The sequence below is a fragment of the Cetorhinus maximus genome, chromosome 34 (assembly GCF_964194155.1).
Source record: "Cetorhinus maximus chromosome 34, sCetMax3.hap1.1, whole genome shotgun sequence".
NCBI classification, from domain to species: domain Eukaryota; kingdom Metazoa; phylum Chordata; class Chondrichthyes; order Lamniformes; family Cetorhinidae; genus Cetorhinus; species Cetorhinus maximus.
In genome coordinates this window covers 5,411,211-5,434,011 of record NC_135912.1, presented here as the reverse complement: position 1 = coordinate 5,434,011, position 22,801 = coordinate 5,411,211, and the positions used below count along the sequence as shown (strand labels likewise).

Below are 22,801 nucleotides of genomic sequence, written 5' to 3'. Positions count from 1 at the left end.
AAAGACAGAGAGATGTAAACGACAAAAAGTCTGAACGAAGGCTAAATTCTTGTTGGCAGGGGTTTGGGGGGAGTCAGTGACAAGGAGGGAGAAGAGGTGGTCAGATCAGAGAATGGTGCCATTCTCCAAATCTCCAAAAGCCTTTCGGGTTCATTCTTGGTTATCTGTTTACAGACTCACACATAGTCGTGGACACACATACATACACGCGCACGTGCACGTGCACACGCACACACACACTCATTTGCACACTCACACTCTTGTTTAAACACACACGCATGCCCGCACACACGCTGTACCTTGCCCGGTCTCCATGCGCGCGAGAAATCAGATTTTTTTTTTAAAAAAACTAAAAAAAAAAGTTAAGACGACTTGGTTGGTCATTTTAGAAGATATTGTCAATACTGTTTGAAGGTAGTTACGGATTAGACCATGCTAGCTTGAGACACGAGACCTGGCGACCTGAAGCTCACTCCATCCAGGGGGCGCAGGAGGTGAAACAGGGCACCAGGGCGGGTCTGTGGGGGAAAAGGGTGAGGCTCTTTTTTGTGACTCGGTTCCGCAATGCCTTTACCCTGCGTATGACAGCTCCGTCTGCAGAACGCGGTTACACGCCCAGGGCCAATATCTCCCTTTTGGATCTGCGACGTGTCATGTGGAGCACAGGGAGTGTGGGAATGGGATGGCAGCGATTACTGAGGGCGAGAATAAAGGTCAGCATTACACACAAAAAAATGCATCAAAAGTCCGAGGTAAACTGGTAGGCAGAGAGAGGTCACACGCAGTCATTCTGGCGAAGGACTTACGAGGGGAAGAAGTGGGTAAATCGTTTTTTTTTTACTCGGAGAGGTGTGGGGATCTGGAACGCCCGTTCTGAAAAGCTCATTCCATAACTCATTTTAAATTGGAGTTTAAGATGAGGAACTTGCAGGGGTTGCGAATAAATAGCGTGGGTGTGGGATCAAGCATGGCTGTTCTTTCAAAGAGCCATCACACAGACATGATGGGCTGAATGGCCTCCTTCTGTGTTGGAAGTTTCCATTGAGTATAAACTGGTGTAAAAGCCCAGTGGTATATGCATAATGTGCATGAAGTAACAGCGCAACTCAGAAACCAGCTCGTCCAAATGCTCCGAATATTATTATTATCAGAGGCTGTGCTTCCCTCACGTTGTAACCCTCCCCAATAGGGTCGAGATTAACCTGGAGGCAGGAGAATTCCTCGCACCATCGAATCACTTCGCAGAGCCTGGGAATGGAGTGTAGTGTGAGGCAGTTTTCCCGGGAAGGCTGGGCAAAGACTGGTCGGCGGCTGTGGAATTTTTTTGGGGGGTTGGGGGTGTTGAGGCAGCTGGGGAGCATAAACTCAGCAAAACAGACAAAACCATTGCTGATTTAAGCCAGGGAAATCCTGTCAAGCCCATCTTCCAGTTACGGGAAACACACGCCCACACGCAAACGAAACGGGAACGGTTCGGCCCCTTTCAGTGACGGCACAGACGGTGTGACACTCATGTCTGTTGGTCACTAGGACCCTAGCGGTGTAGTCTTTCCCCGGCCGTTGCTTTAATTAAAGGGGGTTTACACGTTTCAAACAAACGAGTCATTAGAAACAGCAGGAGGAGGAGGAGCCTAGTGCGGGAGGAGGCCATTCAGCCCATCGAGCCTGTTCCGCCATTTTGGAGCTGAGCTATGCTTCAAGCCATCTTGACTCCAATAATCCCACAATGCCCTTTATCCAACAAGAGTCTCACCATCGCGGTTCTCGATTACTTTAATTGGCCCCTAGCACCTCTGACTGGGGGGGGGGGGGGGGGCGCCTGTGTGTGAAAGGATCCTTCCAGAAGAAAGCCCTGCAGACAAGGGTGTGCCCGCTAATACTGACAGAGGAGCAATTCTTCAGATGATGAGGGAACTACACGCGGTTTCAAGTCTTGGGTAGAGGCGGGGAGCCTGGAGTTGTTTAGCTGCCAACAGGATGCTGTGGAGGGGGAGTTTAGGGTCTTTTCGAGCGATGGGTCAAATGGCCTACCTCACCGCAACTGTATTTTGAACAGTGATTTCTCGGTTGCAAGGGAGGCATGTTCAGGTTTGAGAAAAGTACATCCCTACAAATTTTCCGTTTTGGATATATACTCCCACTCCTGGCCCCACACACAAAGTCAACAAGGCTCCTACACTTATCCTGCACGCCTACAATATTGACAGCAGTCATACCCTGATACCTGAAAGGAATAATGAGACAGAGAGAGAGAGAGAGAGAGGGAGAGAGAGAGAAAGGGAGAGAGAGAGGGAAAAACTGGAATAAGGGTAAACTTAAGCTGTTGTCGCTGTTCCTTTCCCTGACAAATCTCCCCGGGCTGACTGCTTTGACCCTCTCTCCCCTTTGGGATGGTGAAATGTCGTCCTTATAAGACTCACCCCCACTGCTAGTCTGGAAATGTGAGTTATCATTTGGGAAAAAAAAACAGCGTAGGCACCTTCCAGACTGCCTCAATCTAGGAAATCCCCCCCCCTTTTTAAAGGGCGGATTGCTCTCCTCCCCTCACCAGCACCTTTCAGCACCACAGGTTATTTGTGGAGATTGGCGAGTATGGTGGGCTTTTGGACAAAGGTGTGATCGATCAGTCGCCGACACTGATCTCTACCCCAATGCAGACGGCCAGCAGCCTGAGCTCGGAGACTGCCTGGGGCAGGGGGATGGGTTTGAAACAGACGAGAAAGGTTAAAAACCCCTTCAAATACCCCTGTCACTGGTGGAGGTCGGGTGAGGTCATTTAAAAATACCACCCTCCCCACCACCCACCCACCTCCCAGTGACCCACCCATCCCCATTTCCTGTTGATCCTGTCTTTAACCTGTCCTTCCGAGGGGTTGGAGATCCCCGAAGGTGGGAAGTTGGCATAGGGAAGGGTCGGGGGAGGGGTGGGTGGTTGTGGGGGTGGGAGGCGGAATATGAGAGTCCAGGTGAAAACAGAGGAGGCCCTGGAAGCTCACCCTTTTCACTCCCCTGCCCAACCCCTCCCACTGCCAGCCTCCTCCACCTCCCATGTCCCCTCCATCCTGGCACCGAGCTTCAGCCGCGGGTCAAAGCTGGGGCTGTGGCTGCCTCTCTGTCCGCCCATCGCTAAAATCGCCCAGGACCTAACTCCGCCGAGAGGCAGAGGAAAAAGCTCCACAGCGAGACTTTAAACTAAGGTTGACAGGGTTGCTTTTGAAAGAGAGAGAGAGAGAGAGAGAGAGAGAAAAGAAATCAGCCCACTGCCTCGGGAGTGTTTGAGTGAGAGGACAGTCTCGAGATACATTGGGCCGGTTCGTCAGGAGAGTGCCACTGACTGACCACGCGGTGGGGGGTTGGGGGGTGTGGGTGACTGAGATTCGTGTGGTACCCGACAGTGGGTACGAGGGCCTCTGGGGGGGAGGGTGGGGGTGGGTGACTGAGATTTGTGTGGTACCCGACAGCGGGTACGAGGGCCTCTGGCGGGGGAGGGTGGGGGTGAGTGACTGAGATTCGTGTGGTACCCGACAGTGGGTACGAGGGCCTCTGGGGGGGAGGGTGGGTGTGAGTGACTGAGATTCGTGTGGTACCCGACAGTGGGTACGAGGGCCTCTGGGGGGGGAGGGTGGGGGTGGGTGACTGAGATTCGTGTGGTACCCGACAGCGGGTACGAGGGCCTCTGGGGGGGGAGGGTGGGGGTGGGTGACTGAGATTCGTGTGGTACCCGACAGCGGGTACGAGGGCCTCTGGGGGGGGGAGGGTGGGGGTGGGTGACTGAGATTCGTGTGGTACCTGACAGTGGGTACGAGGGCCTCTGGGGGGGAGGGAGAGTGGGGTGGGTGACTGAGATTCGTGTGGTACCCGACAGCGGGTACGAGGGCCTCTTGGGGGGGGGGGGGGGGGGGGGGGGTAGGGATGGGGGGTGGAAAGCCGTCTTCGTGATTCGCCTGCAGGCCCGCAGACGCTCTTGATACCCTGACGGTGAACGCGGGGAACCCGCAGGAAGGGGCGGCGTGCAGTGACGCTCGAGCGCTGCGACCAGAAGCTTCCGGAAGTCACTGCGCGTGCCCGGTGGCCCTGAAGGGAAAGCAACGGCCGGCGCGGGAGTGTCGGGGGAGGGCAAACCGAGCAGTATGGCTTCTGTCTTTCTTTCTTGAAACAGATTATTACACAGGACAGTGGTACAGCAGCTAATACCTCTGGACATTTCAATTTTTATAGAAAACTGTGACAAGTCAAAGCTTCAGAAAAAGAACACTGAGATTCACACAAAAAAAAAAATCTTTTTTTTTTTCTCTAACTGGTCTGGAAGCTTTTCTCGGAAAGTTACCGACTGCTCAGGCCTTAGAATTTCTTCGGGCCCCAGGCGGACGCCTGCCTCGGTGCGACCACGGTTCCAAACATTGGGAATTCCTCCGCGCTGCTCACATCTGGGGCCTGCAGGGAGACGCACAAGACAGGTTCAGCTCAGAGGGTGCGAGCTGAGGAAGCAGCAGCACCCCACCCAACCCTGCCCTCCGCGACCCAGCCCTACCCAGCCAGCGGGCGTTAATCGGTCGGAAATCCTGAGCCATGGCCACAGTTGGCTCTGCCTTGTGCAGCCTTCTGGCAGCAGCCTGTAACTCCCGGTGCTCGCTGGCCCTACGTTGGCTCCTGGTCCAGCAACACCCCAATTTTAAAATTCTCGTCCCTGTGGTCAAATCCTCCCATGGCCTCGCCTGCAGCCCCCTTCCCCACCCCTCTCCCATTATCTCTGTAATCTCTCCAGCGCTCGGAGATCTCTGTGCTCCTCCCACTTTGAATAATTACGCTCTTGTGAAATACTTTGGGATGTCTTGCTACGTGAAAGGTGCTATATAAATGTAAGCTGTTGCAAGTTGGGGGGGACGTTGCTCCTTCTTTTGGTCAGCCCCTTATAAATAGAAACAAGAGGCAGCCATTGGCTTAAAGTTGTCACCATACAAGCAGTAGTAGACCCATTCTGCCCCCTCGAGCCTATCACCATAGGAACAGCAGTAGGCACATTAAGCCCCTCGAGCCTATCACCATAGGGACAGCAGTAGGTACATTAAACCCCTCGAACCTATCACCATAGGGACAGCAGTAGGCACATTGTGGCCCCTCGAGCCTATCACCATACGAACAGCAGTAGGCACATTAAGCCCCTCGAGCCTATCACCATAGGGACAGTAGTAGGCACATTAAGCCCCTCGAGCCTATCACCATAGGGACAGCAGTAGGCCCATTAAGCCCCTCGAGCCTATCACCATAGGGACAGCAGTAGGCACATTAAGCCCCTCGAGCCTATCACCATAGGGACAGCAGTAGGTCCATTCTGCCCCCTCAAGCCTATCACCATAGGAACAGCAGTAGGTACATTAAACCCCTCGAACCTATCACCATAGGGACAGCAGTAGGCACACTGTGACATTGTGGCCCCTCGAGCCTATCACCATAGGAACAGCAGTAGGCCCATTCTGCCCCCTCGAGCCTATCACCATAGGAACAGCAGTAGGCACATTAAGCCCCTCGAGCCTATCACCATAGGGACAGCAGTAGGCACATTAAGCCCCTCGAGCCTATCACCATAGGGACAGCAGTAGGCCCATTAAGCCCCTCGAGCCTATCACCATAGGGACAGCAGTAGGCACATTAAGCCCCTCGAGCCTATCACCATAGGGACAGCAGTAGGTCCATTAAGCCCCTCGAGCCTATCACCATAGGGACAGCAGTAGGCCCATTCAGCCCCTTTAGCTGGTTAGATAGGGGCAATAGGAGACCAGTCAGCCTTTCGAGTCCGTTTCAACATTCAATTACACTGTGACTGATCTGTATTTTAACTCCACCTTGCTTCAGTAACATTTAATACTCTTAATGCCTAACAAAAGGATATTGATCTCAATTTTATAGTATTCAATTGACTCTCCCAGCTTTCTGGGCGAGAGAGTTCCAGATTTCCACTCCCCTTTGTGTGAAGAAGTGCTTCCTGACATCACCCCTGAACGGCCCGGCTCTCACTTTAAGGTTCTACCTCTTTGTTCTGGGCTCCCCCAACCAGAGGAAATAGTTTCTCTCTAATTGCCATATCAACTCTTTTAAGCGTCTTAAACGTCTCAATTAGATCACGCCTTCATCTCCTACACTCAAAAGAATACAAGCTTATTTTATACTACAGCCTCACAATTTAACCCACTTTATCATAATTAAACCACTCTGAAATCCGATGAATCCCTGGCACCAGTTGTACTCGGTTCAGATCGGGGCTCCCACCCGAGACGTTTCCGGCACGTTATGTTCCCAGTTCAAACGGTCACCTTGTTGCCGGGGGCGTTCCACGGAGCGTCTCTCACGACGAAGCCTCTCGCCGAGCCGCGGGGCTCTTCCTCCACCCGCGAGGGCGGCTTCATGTACGCCGCCATGGTCTCCGACTCCACGATCGCCATCATCTGCACGTCAGAAAGCCAGAAGGAAATCACATTTCGAGATACTGAGGACAGGAAAATCCACGAGAGAGGGAGGGAAATGCAGAGGAAGGAAAAGGAGGACAGGAGAGAAAGAAGGACACTTCTATATAGTGCCTTTTCTCAATCTCAGGACATCCCCAAAATACATCACAGCCAGTGAAATACTTTTGAAGCATAGTTACTATTCTAATGTAAGACACAGGGGAACACTTTCTCCCCTAAAAAATGTTAAAAATTCTTTTTGAGTTATCAGCAGTCACAGATTGCAACTCTTTCGAGTACAATCACAGTTCTTGGTTTCCGGGAGTGGGACATGAACCCACAACCCTCTGATTCAAAGGCGAGGGGCATCAAATGAAAAGCTCAAAACGATGATGTTACAGTGTGGCACACTTGCGTGTACTGGAAGCTGCATATATTAATACACGGCCCTGGTCTTTACAGACAGAAAGAACATGTATACGCATTGCGCCTGTTCCATCTAAACAAAATAAGTGACAGCCATTCGCTGACTCATTCCTCAGGTCAATGCCATGACCAATCAGGGTCCAGCTGCCTGGTTTAAATTTCAAACAATGCTTAACTGTCAGTCACCATCACTGCTGCATTCTCCATGGCAACTTGCCACCCAATCAGCACTCTCTTCACATACAGTATAAATTGTTGTTTTCCCCTTATATTGGTATTCTTGAAAAGTGTCCTGATGAGTGCAAGACGAAAAGCTTCGACATGTCTCTTTCTTCAGCAATACTCATGATAGATTTTTGTTAGGCAAGGGGTCTCCCATTTAAGATGGAGATGAGGAGAATTTTTTTCCTCTTAAGAGGGTCTTTAGTGTGTGGAATTCTCTTTCCCAGAGAGTAGTGGAGGCTGGGTCATTGAATATGTTCAAGGCTGAGTTAGATTTTTGATCAATAAGGGAGTCAAGAGTATTGGAGGACAGACAGGAAACTGGAGTTGAGACCACAACCAGATCAACCACGATCTTATTGAAGGGCGCAGCAGGCTTGAAGGGTCGAATGGCTCCTAATTCCTGTGTTGTTGTGCAAGGGTAGTAGGGGTTAGAGACCCAAGGTGGGTAGATGGAGTGAAGATACGGATCAGCCTTGGCCTAACTCAGGGCTCAGCAGCCATTTTTACCTGAAGAGGCTTTTAGTAAAATTGGGTGACACTGGACAAAATAATCGGCACATCCCAACCAAATACTTGGCAAACTGTCACAGTGGAATGCATAATTTGCGTAAATAACAAATAAAATACCTGTATTTGAATCAATAGAGAAAACAAATCCAAATTGAAACAGGCCTAACTCTGAATTATCACATTTTTTTGACTACGTTTTACTATAATTTTGACAGTAAAGTCATCTTTAAGGCAAACTTTAACCGATGATGTGTGAAATTAAGACACATTTTTCAGCCAATGATTGTCATGATGAAAAACAGCTTCTTTCTAATAGCAGGTTCAGAATAGTTTATCGTCTCAGCTATATTAAAACAATAGTGGTCGCAAGCATAAAAACTGTTCCTTGACCCAAAGGCATCATCCATAACCATGATGTAGCTACACCGCTCAAACAGGTTTATTTAGAGCACAATGATGTTCTTCATCATTTGAAACCGTATGATGCAGTACAATGGTTAGCTTTCTGTCCTCGCAATAAAAACTTGGCTCTTATTTCTCTTGACATTTTTTTTTTGGGCCTCTTTCCGTGTCAATGCGATCCGGATGAAAATGCACACGCGGCTCCGGAGCCACAGGTTTGCAGGCTCCCGGGCCGGGATTTTCCGGGAATTGTCGCGGGCAGGGCCAGAAGATTTGGAGAGCGGCCAAAAGTCCGTGGACTTTGGGCGGGAATTTCCAGTCCTGCCAGCTGATTGGCAGAACAGGTTCGAGGGGCTGAATGGCCTCCTCCTGTTCAATGAAACAGGCTCCAAGGGTTTACCTGACCCCCTTCTATTCCTGAAGAAGAGTCATACGGACTCGGCACGTTAGCTCTGTTTTTCTCTCCACAGATGCTGTCAGACCTGCTGAGTTTTACCAGCATTTTCAGGTTTCCAGCATCCGCAGTATTTTGCTTTTACCCTTCTATTTCGCTCTCCCTCGTGTGTTTATCCAGCTTCCCCTTAAATGCAGATATACTATTCACCTCAAACACTCCCTGTGGTAGCGAGTTCCACATTCTCCCCACTCTGTGGGTAAAGACGTTTCTCCTCAATTCCCCAATTGCATTTATTACCAACCACCTTAAGTTGATGGAGTGGAGAATAAACTTTCTAGAGACATTTGGACGCCATCTCTGTCCGTTTCCTGTTGAATCGTGCAGGGAAGGTTATTTTCTCCCTCTGCTTAAATGACGAGGGGTATAATACTCAGCACCTCAAGCGAGGGAGTGTGGAGAAGGAATCAGCCTGGGATCCTGCATCAGATCACCGTCCAGTGTACGTGTGCAAGTCGTGTATGCGTTTCTATAGGTACGTGTGCACTATTGTTCATCCCTCGCTGCCCTTGGGAAGGTGGTGGTCACCCACGTTCCTGACAACTGAATAGCTCACTTGGCCATTTCGGAGGGCAGGTAAGAGTCAACCACATGGCTGGGGGTCTGGAGTCACATGTAGGCCAGACCGGGTAAGGATGGCAGATTTCTTTCCTTAAAGTTAGTTAGCCAGTTGCATTTTTATGACAATTACATGGTCACAATTACTGATACTTTTTTTAAATTCCAGATTTATTTAATTAATTGAATTTAAAATTCCCTAGCTCCCCTGGTGGGATCTGAACTCGTCATTAGTCCCGATTACGAGTCCAGTGACGTAACCACTATGCTACCATTCCCATATGAGTGCACACACACCCTCATGTCCTCTCCCTCGCCGCTGCCCTGCTCCCTCAGCCTTGGCTCCCTCTTTCACGAGCAAGTCTCTGCAGAAGATGCGCCGCAAAGGCGCAGGGGACTTACATATTCTTCCTCCAGGTTGAGGAGATGGTCGATGGCGTTGTCAACGTGCTCGGGTAGCCCGGTCACCGTGACACGGTTTGGGTCGTCGGAGCCAGGCGGTGGGAACCGGATGTCGACCTGCCACGGGATGGAAAGTGGAAAGGGCATGTTATACGGGAAGTACCTAGCCGTGGGTAACGCTCTCACTTCTGAGCCAGAAGGTTGTGGGTTCAATACATTTCAGTTGAAAGTAACTTTCGTTTCCTTGTGCATGGCAAAAAAAAAGTCCCTTAATGGTTCAAGAATTATCTTTAAACCAGGTTACACCTAGACCACCCATACAGTGATGGAGCCACTCTGTGTTCCTCCATGGTGCTGGGCGGCACTGAGAAAATCCATTCTGGAGGCTCACTGGCTAAAGGGAGAGTGCTTAAAAAATTCCGATTTGTATAAATGTATATTGTTTGGAAAAGCTAAGGAAGGATATAATTGCCTTATAGGGAGCGCAAGGTCTGATTCCTGGGATGTAGAGATTGCCCTGTGAGGAAAGACTGACTGGAATAGACTCATATTCCCTAGAGTTTAGGCAAATGTGAGGTGATCTCATTGAAAAGTATAAAGTTCTTAAGCGACTGGATTAGGCGCTTAAGCCTCTGGAGTCGGATCTGAATCCAGAGAGACAGAGAGAGAGAGACAGAGAGAGAGAGAGACAGAGAGAGAGAGAGAGAGAGAGAGAGAGAGACAGACAGAAAAAGAAAGGGAGAGTCAAAAAGAGAGAGAGACAGACAGACAGACAGAGAGAGAAAGAGACAGAGAGACAAAAAGAGAGAGAGAGACAGAAAGAGAGAGTAAGAGACAGAGAGAAAAAGGGAGACAGACAGTAGACAGAGAGACACAGAAAGGCAGACAGAGAGACACAGAAAGACAGACAGAGAGACATAGAAAGACAGACAGAGAAAGAGAGAGATAGCGCGTGAATGCTACCCGCTGAGTCCCAGGCTTAAACCAATAGCAATCTCGGTCGAGATAATCCTCACTGTGCACAACGTGGCGGCTTCACCTTGAACTCCTCCATGATCTTACGGATGGCCTTCCCCCGGCCCCCGATGATGCGGGCGTGAACCCGGTGGTCCAGATTGATGTCTTCGCTGACCATCTCTTCCAGGTCGGCGACGATCTTCATGATGGCATCCTTGGCCGATTCAGCATTCCTCTCGTAGCCCGTGATGGTGATCATATCCTGCAGGTGGCAACAAAGACACATGGATCAGACAGGGTGGACCCTCCCCTTCCAACCCCAGAAAGAGAAGAGGGCAGCGGTGGACACGGTTACTGTGAAGTGCAATGTATACGCCAGCAGCTGAGTATAAGCAGTAAGTTTCACCTATGACCTGCTATGTTCAATGACCTACACTGGCTCCCGGTCCAGCAATTTAGAAATTCTTATCCTCACTTTCAAATCCCTCCTCCGTGACCTCGCCACCCACCTCCCACTGCACCCCCGTGTTTGTGATCTCCTCTGGCCCTACAACCCTCAGAGATCTTCTCTCCGCTCCTCCAAAACTGGCCTCACATGGATCTCCGAGTTATGTCTCTCCACCACTGGTGGGCGTGCTTTCAGCTGCCTGAGCTCAAACTCTGGAACTCCTCCCTAAACCTCTCCATCTCTCAGCCTCTCTCTCTTCCTTTAAGACGCTGCTTAAAACATACCTCTTTGGCTGGGCTGGGCTGTCCTAATATCTTCTTCTGTGGTTTGATATCAAGCTTGTCTGATAATGCTCTCGTGAATCTCCTTCGGATGTTTACTGGCTTAAAGGCACAATTTAACTGCAAGGTTTCTTTCTCCTCACTCGTGGGGTGAGGCCAGCATTTATTGCCCTTAACTGCCCCTTGAGAAGGTGGTGGTGAGCTGCCTTCCCGAACCGCTGCAGTCCATATGGCGTAGGTACACCTACAGTGCTGTTAGAGAGAGAGTTCCAGAGTTCTGACCCAGCGACAGTGAAGGAATGGGGATACAGTTCCAAGTCAGGATGGCGAGTGGCTTGGAGGGGGAGTTGCAGGGGCTGGGTATTCCCATGCGTCTGCTGCCCTTGTCCTTCTAGGTGGCAGAGTTTGCGGCTTTGGAAGGCGCTGTCTAAGTGGCCTTGCTGATACCATACAGGAGAGCAGCTAAATTATAAATTCCAGTGGGGAGGGAGCAAGGTCCATGACTGCAGACGCCAAGAGGGACCTGCACTCAAATCTAGCTGGAACTGATGGTTTCCACTAAGGGTCCTACTAACAATGGGTTTGGCCAGTTTTATTTTTCACTGACTTGGAAAATACCGGCAAGGATTTTAACTTCCACCCAAACTAAAGCCACAGTGAAAGCAGGAAATTAGTCTCCATAAACAGTCTGAACTATCATTCCGTGATCTTCAATGGAAAGCGGGATTGGATTGGGCGTGACAGAATATCATTTACTGATTTGCTAGAAGTCTGTTTCGCACTGCTGGCTTCAACCAATCTTACCCCCCTCCACATCCATTAAATCCCAACTCGGAGGGGATCAGGCCGAACTGCTCCTGCGCCCCCGCCCCCAACTATTTTCCTGACCTTTGGCTCGTACACAACGTCTGTCCCCATCCGCCATATTGGAGGCTCAGGAGAGCAGGTAGGGGCCTAGAAACTGACAATTTTGAAGCCCGTGTTTTCAAACAAGTTAAAAAAAAAACTTTCATTTATACAGTGCATGCCACCACCAGATGCCTCAAAGTGCTTTTCAGCCAATGAAGCGTTTTTGAAGTGTACTCACTGAGGTAATGTAGGAAACATGGCCCCCAGCCACCATTTTCCACACAGCAAGCTCCCACAAACAGCAATTTGATAACGACCAGATAATATGGCTTTTTTTTTTGCGATGATGATTGAGGGATAAATATTGGTCAGGGCACTGGGGGCAACTCCCCTGCTTTTCTTCCTGGGACCTTTTACCGAGCAGGCAGATGGGGCCTTGGTCTCAGCCGAAAGATGGCACCTCTGACAGTGAAACACTGGAGTGTCAGCCTGGAATTTTGTGCTCAAGAACTGGAGTGGGACTTGACCCTGGAACCTTGTGACTCAAGAGGCGTGAGTACTACTAACTGAGCCGCATTAATGAGCTGAGAGCGCTCGAGAATAGGTTGTCCTGCTTTTAGCGCTAACTGTGACACCCTGCCTCCTAATACAGCAGGTATTAACTATTCAAGACTAACCTACACATTTCAACAAAATGGGAGCACTTGCATTGCCAACTCGAGGAGTTATTATGGATTGTGCAATTAAAATGTTACCATCTGTAGAATGACAAAACAAAAGCTTTAGCCATTGATACTCATGCAGCAAGAGGAAGCCTTACCACTACGGTCAAGGATTACCTGATTTTCATCCCCCTTATCGGGGAACTGAATATTAACGTCATGGTCCTTCCGAATCTGTGAAATGACAGCTCCTTTCCTTCCGATAATCTTTGGATGGTACTTGGGATCGACCGACATGGTCAACTTGAAACCCCGTAAAGCCTGGAGGAGATGTCACACTATTACTGACTTGCATTCCGAGATGGGTTCGAGCCCCCCTACAGATCAAATGCCAAAATGTGACTTGCCAAAAGAAATCAATCTAATGAACATCTGAATGATGGAAGCTTTCACCATCTCATTAGGAAACCTGCACCCCAGATTCAACACTTGCCCACTGAAATACTGTTTCTGCAGATTGGTTCTGAGTTAATCCCCCTTCGAGTGCAGGGCTGTGTCCTACTGTTCTGAACAGGGTGAAACAGCTTGTCATAGTCAACATTAGCTGGTCCCTTTATAATCCTAAATTCAGCAATCGTACCACCTCTCAACCCCCTCTTTTCCAGTGTAAACATATCCAATTTACATAATTACTCCTCGTAATCCAATCCCTCCAACCTCTCAATCGATCTGGTCACTCTCTTTGGTCTCCTGTCGGTAGTTGAAATGTCCTTTACTGTACTGCAGCACCAAGAACTGCACACAATATTCTTACTAAGCCAGCATAATGTTCAATTGAAGCTGGAGGAACAGCACCTCATCTTCCGATTAGACACTTATTAGCCTTCGGACCCAACATTGAGTTCAACAACTTCAGACCATGAACTCTGTCCTCCATTTTGAAGACCCACTACCTCACCCCACCCCAAGTGCCAGCCAGTATCTTGTTCTTATGTTTTGCTTTCAAACAGGGCTGACTCTTCTTCTGCCATGAGCACATTCTGCTATTTTGCTTTCAGACAGGGCTGACCCTTTTTCTGCTATTAGCACATTCTGCTATTTTGCTTTCAGACAGGGCTGACCCTTTTTCTGCTATAGCACATTCTGCTATTTTGCTTTCAGGCAGTGCTGACCTTTATTCTGCTATTCACATGTACTCTGGACCAAAGCTTTTGTCTTTATACCATCATTACCACTCCCTTCGTCTTGTCTTCCATAACATCTTTTTCACTTAATCACTCCTGCCCTCCAACCTATTCCTGACCTTCTATTTTAGTCCACCTGCCCCTCCCCACTTTTTCAACAGCATCAAACCCATCACATTTCTACCTCTCTCCAGTTCAGAAGAAGAGACCTATTGGACCGAAACGTTGGCTCTGTTTCTCTCTCCACAGACGCTGCTGGACCTGCTGAGTTTTTCCAGCACATTTTTATTTCTTTTAGCCACCCTGCCTCGCAAAAGGGACCCCCAGAGGCTGAGGTGGTGGTAGAGGTCTTTAAGATAATAAAATCAGTCAGTCTGGTAGATGGAGAGCAGATGTTTCCACTTGTTTGGAGAGACCAGAACCAGGGGCCATCAACAGGAGGGAGTCGCTAATTAATCCAATCGGGAATTCAGGAGAAACTTCTTCACCCAGAGAGTGGTGAGAATGTGGAACGCGCTAACACAAGGACTAGTTGAGGCCAGTAGCGCAGATGCACTCAAAGAGAGGATCGACAAGGAGAAAGGAATAGAAGCATATTTGACAGCCACCTTTCAGCTGCCTAGGCACAAAGATCTACAAATTCTCTTCCCAAACCTCTCAGCCTGTCTCACTTTCTATTCCTTCACCCGTCTCCTTAAAACCTACTTCTTTGACCAATGTTTTGGCCGCCTGGCCTAATGTCTCTGTGACTTGATGTTAAAATTTGTCTGATTAAAAATCAGGCCCTGTGAAGCTCCTTGGGACATTTTACTATATTAAACATGTTACATCAATACAAATCTGTTGATGGGGTTAGATGAAGACGAGGTGACTTGTATTTTTTTAAAAAATTCTTTCACTGGCAAGGATTTTAACTCCAGTCCTGCATTTGTTGCCCATCCCTAATATCACCTCCTGGGACTGCTGCAGGTACATCCATAGTGCTTTTGACTGTTCTGGAGTGGTTTGGTACAACTGAATGGGCTTGCTAGGCCACTTCAAAGGGCATTTAAGAGTTAAGCACATTGCTGTGGGTCACATGTAGGCCAGACCAGGTGATTTCCCTCCAAGAAGGGCGTTAGTGAACCAGATGTATTTTTACGACAATCGGTAATAGTTTCATGGTCACCGCTACTGAGGCTTTCAATTCCAGATTCTTTAATTAATTGAATTAACTGAATTTCAATTCTACCATGGTGGGACTTGAACCCACATTCCCAGAGCGTTAGTGTGGATCACTAGGCTAATGATGTTACCACTAAGCCGCCATCTCCCTCTGTGGACGATATTTACCAGTTGGGGGGCGAATGGCCAGTTTCTGTGCTGTCCGGTTCTATGGACCAGAATGACACCTACACCCCGCCCCACCAACCTCACATACTGAAACACAAGTGTCACCACCTCTCGTGTCCTGCTATGGGACCCGCCCAGTTAGCCCCGTGCCCACCCTCTTTGCGTGCGATGAGCAGGGGGGGGGGGGGGGTGAAACGCACCCTGTCCTCTTGCTCCGCCTGCAGCTCTCTGACCCGCTCGAGGATCCCGGCTCGCGCTCGCTCCAGGTTCGCTGTCAAGCCGGTGATTTTGATAACGTCGGATTGCTGCTCCGGAGGGGGCACCGCGATGTTTACCTGGAACAAGAGACGGAGAGAAGGAGGGGGGGGGGGTGGTGAAAGAGAGGAAAAGTGTGTTAAACCACTGCAGGATGCGGTGCAAAGGTCTGGAAAGAACAAAATCTCAAAATTGCTAATGGGGCTATGGGGATAGAGACTGGGATCTGTCGCACCGATTTGGCAGGGGTGGGTTAAATCAATGTAGAGAGTTTAAATTTCAGGCAGCATTATTCATCATCCAACTTTCCCTGGATGTTTAGTTGCTGCCATTTTGGCTCAGGCGACAGTTAGCGCTGACAGACATTAAACATATGCAAATAAGGGTCCTGACTTTGTTAACTTGCATTCGCTGCCAGCCTGCACTCTCTCAAATTTTAAATTCTCATCCCTGTGTTCAAGACCCTCCATGGCGTCACTCCCTCCCTGGGCTGAATGTTCCCCACGGAGGCAGGAAAGAGGAGTCGGGAATGTTTTCGGCGTCTGATGGGAAACTGATAGAAATCAAGATTTTCAAATGGGTGAGTCCCTAATTGATTCCCTGTCCTGTGGGGATATACTGCGATTGGGCAGTCAAGTGCTAATGTTTGTCCAGCGCGATCACTTAAGATTCAGATTTGCATTTCTACAGCACCTTTCATGACCTCGGGACATCCTAAATTGCTTTACAGTCAATGAAGTGAACTCTTGAAGTGTCGTTGCTGTGGGGAAATGAATCAATTTACACACAGTAAGCTCCCACAAACAGCAGCATGATAATGAGCAGCTCCCCTATATTCTTTAGTGATGTTGGTTGATGGATAAGTGTTGGCCCAGGACACCAGGGTGAACTCCCCTGCTCTTCTTCCAAAGAGTGCCACAGAGATTGTTACATCCACCTGACACTGTCTTGTTATTTCTGTTAAAGAACAACGCCATCCAGATACAGAAGGCTAGTGCCTTCACCCCAAAGCTGAACATTCCTGTGAATCGAGTTACCAAGGAAGTAGGAGTCAAAAGATCATAAGAAAAAGGAGCAGGAGTAGGTCATTCGGTCCATCGAACCAGTTTCACCATTCAATAAGACCGTGGCTGATCTGATCATGGCCTTAACTCCACTTTCCTGCTGCCCCCACTCCCCTCTCCATAACCTTTGACTCCCTTGTCAATCAAAGATCTGCCTAACTCAACCTTGAATATATTCACTCACCCAGCCTCCACTGCTCTCTGCGGTAAGAGAATTCCAAATAACCACCCTCTGAGAGAAGAAATTCCTCCTCGTCTCCGTCTTAAATGGGAGACCCCTTATTTTTAAACTGTGGCCCCTGATTCTAGATTCCCCCACAAGGGGAAGCATCTTCCCAGCATCTACCCTGCCACACCCCCTCAGAATCTTACCTCTTTCAAAAAGATCACGACGCACGCTTCTAAAGTCTGGTGGGTCTAGGCCCAGCTTGCTCAACCTTTCCTGGTAAGACAAACCCCTTCCTCCTCAGTCTCGTGAATCTCCTCTGAACTGCTTCTGATGCAAGCAGACTGAAACTATACCCAGTACTCTCAGTGTGGTCTCATCAATGCCTGTTCGATTGTAGCAAGACTTCCATAGTTTTACGCTCCATCCCCCTTGCAATAAAGGCCAACATTCCATTTGCCTTCCTCATTACTTGCAGGCTAACTTTTCATGTACAAGAACTCCCAGGTCCCTCTGTACTGCAGCATTCTGCAATTTCTCTCCATTTAAATCGCATTCTGCTATTCTATTCTCCCCAGTAAAAAAGCTAACCTCACATTTTCCCACACGATACTCCATCTGCCAAATTTAGGTCCACGCCTTTAACCGAACTATACCTCTTTGCAGATTCTTTGTGTCCTGCTCACAACTTGATTTCCGGCCTACGACTGTATCGTCGGCAAATTTATAAGGAGTAGAGGCCCCAGCATTGATCCCTGTGGCACTACTCCACTGGTTACAGCTTGCCAACCTGTGAATGAGTAATTTATCCCGAGTGGGTTCGAGAAGCAACTAGATACGTGAGAAGGGTTTGCGAATGTGTTATATTCCCATTGTGTGAAAACACTTGCAGGTCTCCAAGGAACTCGGTCCCAGGTCAAGAAGACTGTATACGTGGCTGCAGTGTGACTGAAAGACAACTGGTGGCACTTCTGAGCCCGTAATCAGCAGCAGCACGATTCACACTTCTATACGAATTCTAATTTAGCAATCTACAGGGACCCGTGTGAGATCACACAGATTAGTCATCATCATCAAAGTTCATCATTAGATGCTAGTGGTGCCTCAGTTGGTACTACTCTGAGTCTAGAGGATTGAACCAGTGATCTAGCGTAACAGTGATGGCTGAGTGATGGCTGCACTGTCCGACCTGCCATCTTTCGGATGAGAGGTTAAACCTCTCAGGTGGACTCTAACATCCCGAGGCGCTACTTCGGAGAAAGACCCCTGTGTCCTGGGTCAATATTTATCCCTCAACCAACATCATTGAAGACAGATTATCCGGCCATTATCACGCTGCTGTTCGTGGGATCTTGCTGTGCACAAATTGGCTGCCACATTTCCTACATTACAACAGTGGCTACACTTCAAAACCGTGCTTCATTGGTTGTGATGCTCTTTGGGATGCCCCGCGTTGTGAAAGGTGCCATATAAATACGAGTCATTCTTTATCCCATGCGCTGGTCCCTCTTTGTGCAAAACAAACGTCCGAAAGTCAGACCAAAGTTTTCCTTTCACCAGTTTGAACCTGTGTCCTACTGACAAGTTAAATATTTTCTATATACCATTTGAATGGTCTGTAAGAGACTCTGTGAGCCATCAGGATGCTAAATAATTACAGGTACCATGGCTTACAGCTGAGAGAAAATCTGGTTGTGTAGAGTGATATGGAACTGACAGCACAGAAATAGGCCACTCGGCCCGACTGCTCCAGCCTTACCTCGTACTCCTCCATCATTTTGCGAATGCCGCTGCCTTTTTGCCCGATGATGTATCGATGTAGATCAAACGGAACCTCCACATCCACAGTAACCGGAACCAGGGCCTGGACAACAAGAAGAGCTGTGTCAGACTCCATCTGTACAACCAGCTTCTGTTCAACCAACATTCACTTTTATCAATTTGACGCTCAGCAGGTGTGGGGCCCAGTGCTGGAGAACGGAACACATCACTTTAAAGACATCAAACACTTTCAGGACAGGTACAACACAGGGTTAGATACAGAGTAAAGCTCCCTCTACACTGTCCCCATCAAACACTCCCAGGACAGGTACAGCACAGGGTTAGATACAGAGTAAAGCTCCCTCTACACTGTCCCCATCAAACACTCCCTGGGCAGGTTCAGCACAGGGTTAGATACAGAGTAAAGCTCCTTCTACACTGTCCCCATCAAACATTCCCAGGACAGGTACAGCACAGGGTTACATACAGAGTAAAGCTCTCTTTATACTGTCCGCATCAAACATTCCCAGGACAGGTACAGCACAGGGTTAGATACAGAGTAAAGCTCTCTTTACACTGTCTCCATCAAACACTCCCAGGACAGGTACAGCACAGGGTTAGATACAGAGTAAAGTTCCCTCTACACTGTCCCCATCAAACACTCCCAGGACAGGTACAGCACGGGGTTAGATACAGAGTAAAGCTCCCTCTACACTGTCCCCATCAAACACTCCCAGGACAGGTACAGCACGGGGTTAGATACAGAGTAAAGCTCCCTCTACACTGTCCCCATCAAACACTCCCAGGACAGGTACAGCACAGGATTAGATGCAGAGTAAAGCTCCCTCTACACTGTCCCCATCAAACACTCCCAGGACAGGTACAGCACAGGATTAGATGCAGAGTAAAGCTCCCTCTACACTGGTGGTGATTCTGCCTCTCTCCCGCATGTACTTTGCTGTGCCAGGTACGTGCCACCCGCTGGCATAAGGCAGCCTCAGCGCTCAATGGGTGGTTCCAGAAATTCTAGGGCAGCCTTAAGGGGGCACAGAGCCCCCTTCACCCTGACTATTTTAGTGCTCAGCCTTGTGACGAGGAGAATTAGCCCTCAACGCACATTTAAGGGATTCGTGGTGACCTACCAGCAGTGCCTCGCGAGCTGCCTCACACTTCTCCTTCCGGCCTGAGATGACGATGATGTCGCACTTCCTGGGAGCATGCTCCACCTCCCTGAGGTCAGAGTTCAAGTCACCGTTTTCCTGAGGGTGCAGATCCGGACCTGCTGAATGGCAAGAAGCCAGCACGTGTCAGAATGCAAAGCACAGAGAGCTACGCAAGAACAGCACAGTAGCAGCAAGAGGAGTCCATTCTGCCCCTTGAGATTGTTCCTGCATCCAGTGTCATAATGGCTCTAAGGACAAAGTATCCTTCCTGAGGTGTGGTGCCCAGACTGAATGGAGTTACTCCAGGTAGGGTCTGACCAGAGCTTTACATAACTGTAGGATCACTTCCAACCCTTTGTATTCTTGCCTCTGAATCACAGGGTTCCAGATTCAAGTCCCACTCCAGTGCAGTACTGAGGGAGGGCTGCACTGTCAAAGGTGCCACTTCTCGGTTGCGGTGTTAACCAGGCACCATCTGTCTGTTTGGGTGGATGTAAAGGAACTCAATGGCCTATTTTCCAATATTTATCCCTCAATCAACATCATAAAAAACAGACTAACTGATCATTATCACATTTCTGCCTGTGGGAGCTTGCTGGGTGCATTTTGGCTGCGGAGTTCCCTGCATTACAACAGTGACTACACTTCAAAAATACTTTATTGGTTGTAAAGCACTTTGGGACACCCAGCGGTCATGAAAGGTGCTATAGAAATGCAAATCTTTCTTTTATTCAATTTGATCATGGCCGATATGTAACCTCAACTCCACTTACCTGCCTTCGCTCCACATCCCCAGATTCCCTCACTCCTAAAAATCTATCCGTCTCAGGCTTGAAAGCTCCAATTGATCCCCAGCAACACACTGCTTTTTTGGGGAGAGAATGATAAATGGATCCCAATTAATTTGGTGAAGTATGAAACTGGACACAAATCCTTTTCTTTATAGTTGGTTTATTTACAAAGTGCAGCATTACATATGTCTGCCTTCTGCCTACTAACCCAGTATCCCAGCAGTCTCTCTTTATATGTGCTCAAGATGCTTAATCAATCAATACCCTCCACCTTTTTATTCTTAACCTTAACAATACAATTAACATAACACTAAGAGTTCCAGGTTTCCAGTAGCCTTTTTGTGTGAAGCAGGCTCCCTGACATCCAGCTCTATTTTTAAGGTTACGCCCATTTGTTCTGGGATCTTCCCCCACCAGAGAAAGTAGTTTCTCTCTAACAACCCTATCAAATTTTTTCATATTGCAAACGCCACGATTAAATCACCCCTCAAACTTCAGAGAATACAGACCACATTTATATGAGCTATCCTCTTTAACTGAACACTTTCAGCCCCGGGGACCAGTCTTGTCTGCGTTACTCACCCTCCAAGATCAGTGTATCCTTCCTGAGGTGTGGTGCCCAGAATTGAATGGAGTTACTCCAGATAGGGTCTGATCAGAGCTTTATGTAACTGTAGGATCACTTCCAACCCTTTGTATTCCAACCTCTTTGAGATAAAGGCTAACATTCTATTGGTTTTTGTAATTGCTTTTCGTACCTGTTGATGAGAACCTTTTTTAAAAAAATTCATTCATGGGATGTGGGCTCCGCTGGTTGGGCCAGCATTTACTGCCCATCCCTAATTATCCTTGAGAAAATGGTGGTGAGCCGCTGCAGTCCATGTGGTGTAGGTACACCCACAGTGCTGTTAGGGAGGGAGTTCCAGGATTTTGACCCAGCGACAATGAAGGAACGGCCGATATATTTCCAAGTCAGGATGGTCAGTGACTTGGAGGGGAACTTCCAGCTGGTGGTGTTCCCATCTATCCCACCTGCTGCCCTTGTCCTTCTAGATGATAGTGGTTGTGGGTTTGGAAGGTGCTGTTGAAGGTGCCTTGGTGAATTCCTGCAGTGCATCTTGTAGATGGTGCACACTGCTGCTACTGTGCGTCGATGGTGGAGGGAGTGAATGTTTGTGGATGTGGTGCCAATCAAGCGGGGCTGCTTTGTCCTGGAGGGTGTCAAGCTTCTTGAGTGCTGTGGGAGCTGCACTCATCCAGGCAAGTGGGGATTATTCCATCACACTCCTGACTTGTAGATGGTGGACAGGCTTTGGGGAGTCAGGGGGTAAGTTACTCGTCACAGGATTCCTAACCTCTGACCTGCTCTTGGAGCCACAGTATTTATGTGGCTGGTCCAGTTCAGTGTCTGGTCAATGGTAACCCCCAGGATGTTGATACTGCCTCACAGGCAAGGAGCTCCCATCCTCAGCTGGGTCAGCAATCTCAGCCAGGGCAGTGATCGGGGTGCTGAACTAGGGGTTGGGAGAAATTGGCCAGTTTGTGCTCTTGATCAACAACAACAACTTGCATTTATATAGCACCACTAACCTAGCAAAACATCCCAAGGGGCTTCACAGGAGCACTTATCAAACAGAATTGGACGCTGAGCCTTGCAAGGAAATATTAAGGCAGAGGTTGGTCAAAGAGCTAGGTTTTAGGGAGCATGTTAAAGGAGGAGAGAGAGGCGGGGAGGTTTAGGAATTTCAGAGTTTCGGGGCTCGGGCAGCTGAAAGCACAGCGGAGCGATTAAAACGGGGGATGCACTTGAGGCCAGAATTAGAGCAGCTCAGAGGTCTCGGAGCTGGAGGAGGTTACATGGATAGGGAGAGGAATGATCAGGTCATGGCGGGGTTGGAAAACCAGGTTTGAGAACCTTGGAATCGAAGCGTTGAGAGACGCAGAACCAATCTAGGCCAGCACGGCGGGGAGGTGGACGACAGGACTTGGCATGAGTTAGGACAAAGGACAGCAGAGTTTTGGATAATCTCAAGTTTATGGAGGGTGGAAAATGGGAGGATGGCCAAGAGAGAACTGGAATAGTCAAACCTGGAGGAAATAAACGATGGATCACGATCCTGCACCACACTCCACACTGCATGGTGTGTATGACGAGCAAGGACAAGATTGAGCCCAGCTGTGTGCCCTTCCTGGCTGAATAGCCCACCTACATTCTGTGTGTTAAGAATGTATGAGGCAGAATGCCCTGAGGAATCTCAGAATGATTGCGGCACAGGCAGGGGCTATTCTGCGAGAGCAAATCAGCTTGTTCCACTCCCTCCCAGCTTTTCTCCACAGCCCTGCTCATTCTTTCTCTTCATAGAATTATCCAATTCCCTTTTCAATGCCTTGACTGAACCTGCCTCCACCACACTCTCAGGCGGTGCATTCCAGATCCTAACCACTCGCTGCGTGAGAAAGGTTTCCCT

The 22,801-nt window shown here is 48.9% G+C and overlaps 1 protein-coding gene across 6 annotated transcripts in view; it reads right to left on the bottom strand.

Moving 5' to 3' along the window:
- Window positions 1–4,152: 4,152 nt before the first annotated feature.
- Window positions 4,153–22,801, bottom strand: part of hdlbpb (high density lipoprotein binding protein b) — a 100,891-nt gene continuing 82,242 nt past the window's right edge. For 5 of the 6 annotated variants that reach the window (XM_078533800.1, XM_078533805.1, XM_078533803.1 and 2 more), the window contains 8 exons: window positions 19,522–19,661; window positions 18,378–18,482; window positions 15,334–15,468; window positions 12,795–12,938; window positions 10,460–10,639; window positions 9,421–9,537; window positions 6,312–6,443; window positions 4,182–4,434 (listed from right to left, as the gene is read on the bottom strand). In XM_078533800.1, coding sequence (XP_078389926.1) covers window positions 4,342–4,434; window positions 6,312–6,443; window positions 9,421–9,537; window positions 10,460–10,639; window positions 12,795–12,938; window positions 15,334–15,468; window positions 18,378–18,482; window positions 19,522–19,661 — 1,046 coding nt within the window. In that variant the 3' untranslated portion in view covers window positions 4,182–4,341. Of the gene's footprint in view, window positions 4,435–6,311; window positions 6,444–9,420; window positions 9,538–10,459; window positions 10,640–12,794; window positions 12,939–15,333; window positions 15,469–18,377; window positions 18,483–19,521; window positions 19,662–22,801 lie in introns of all 6 variants that reach the window. The other variant, XM_078533804.1, reaches the window with a different exon arrangement.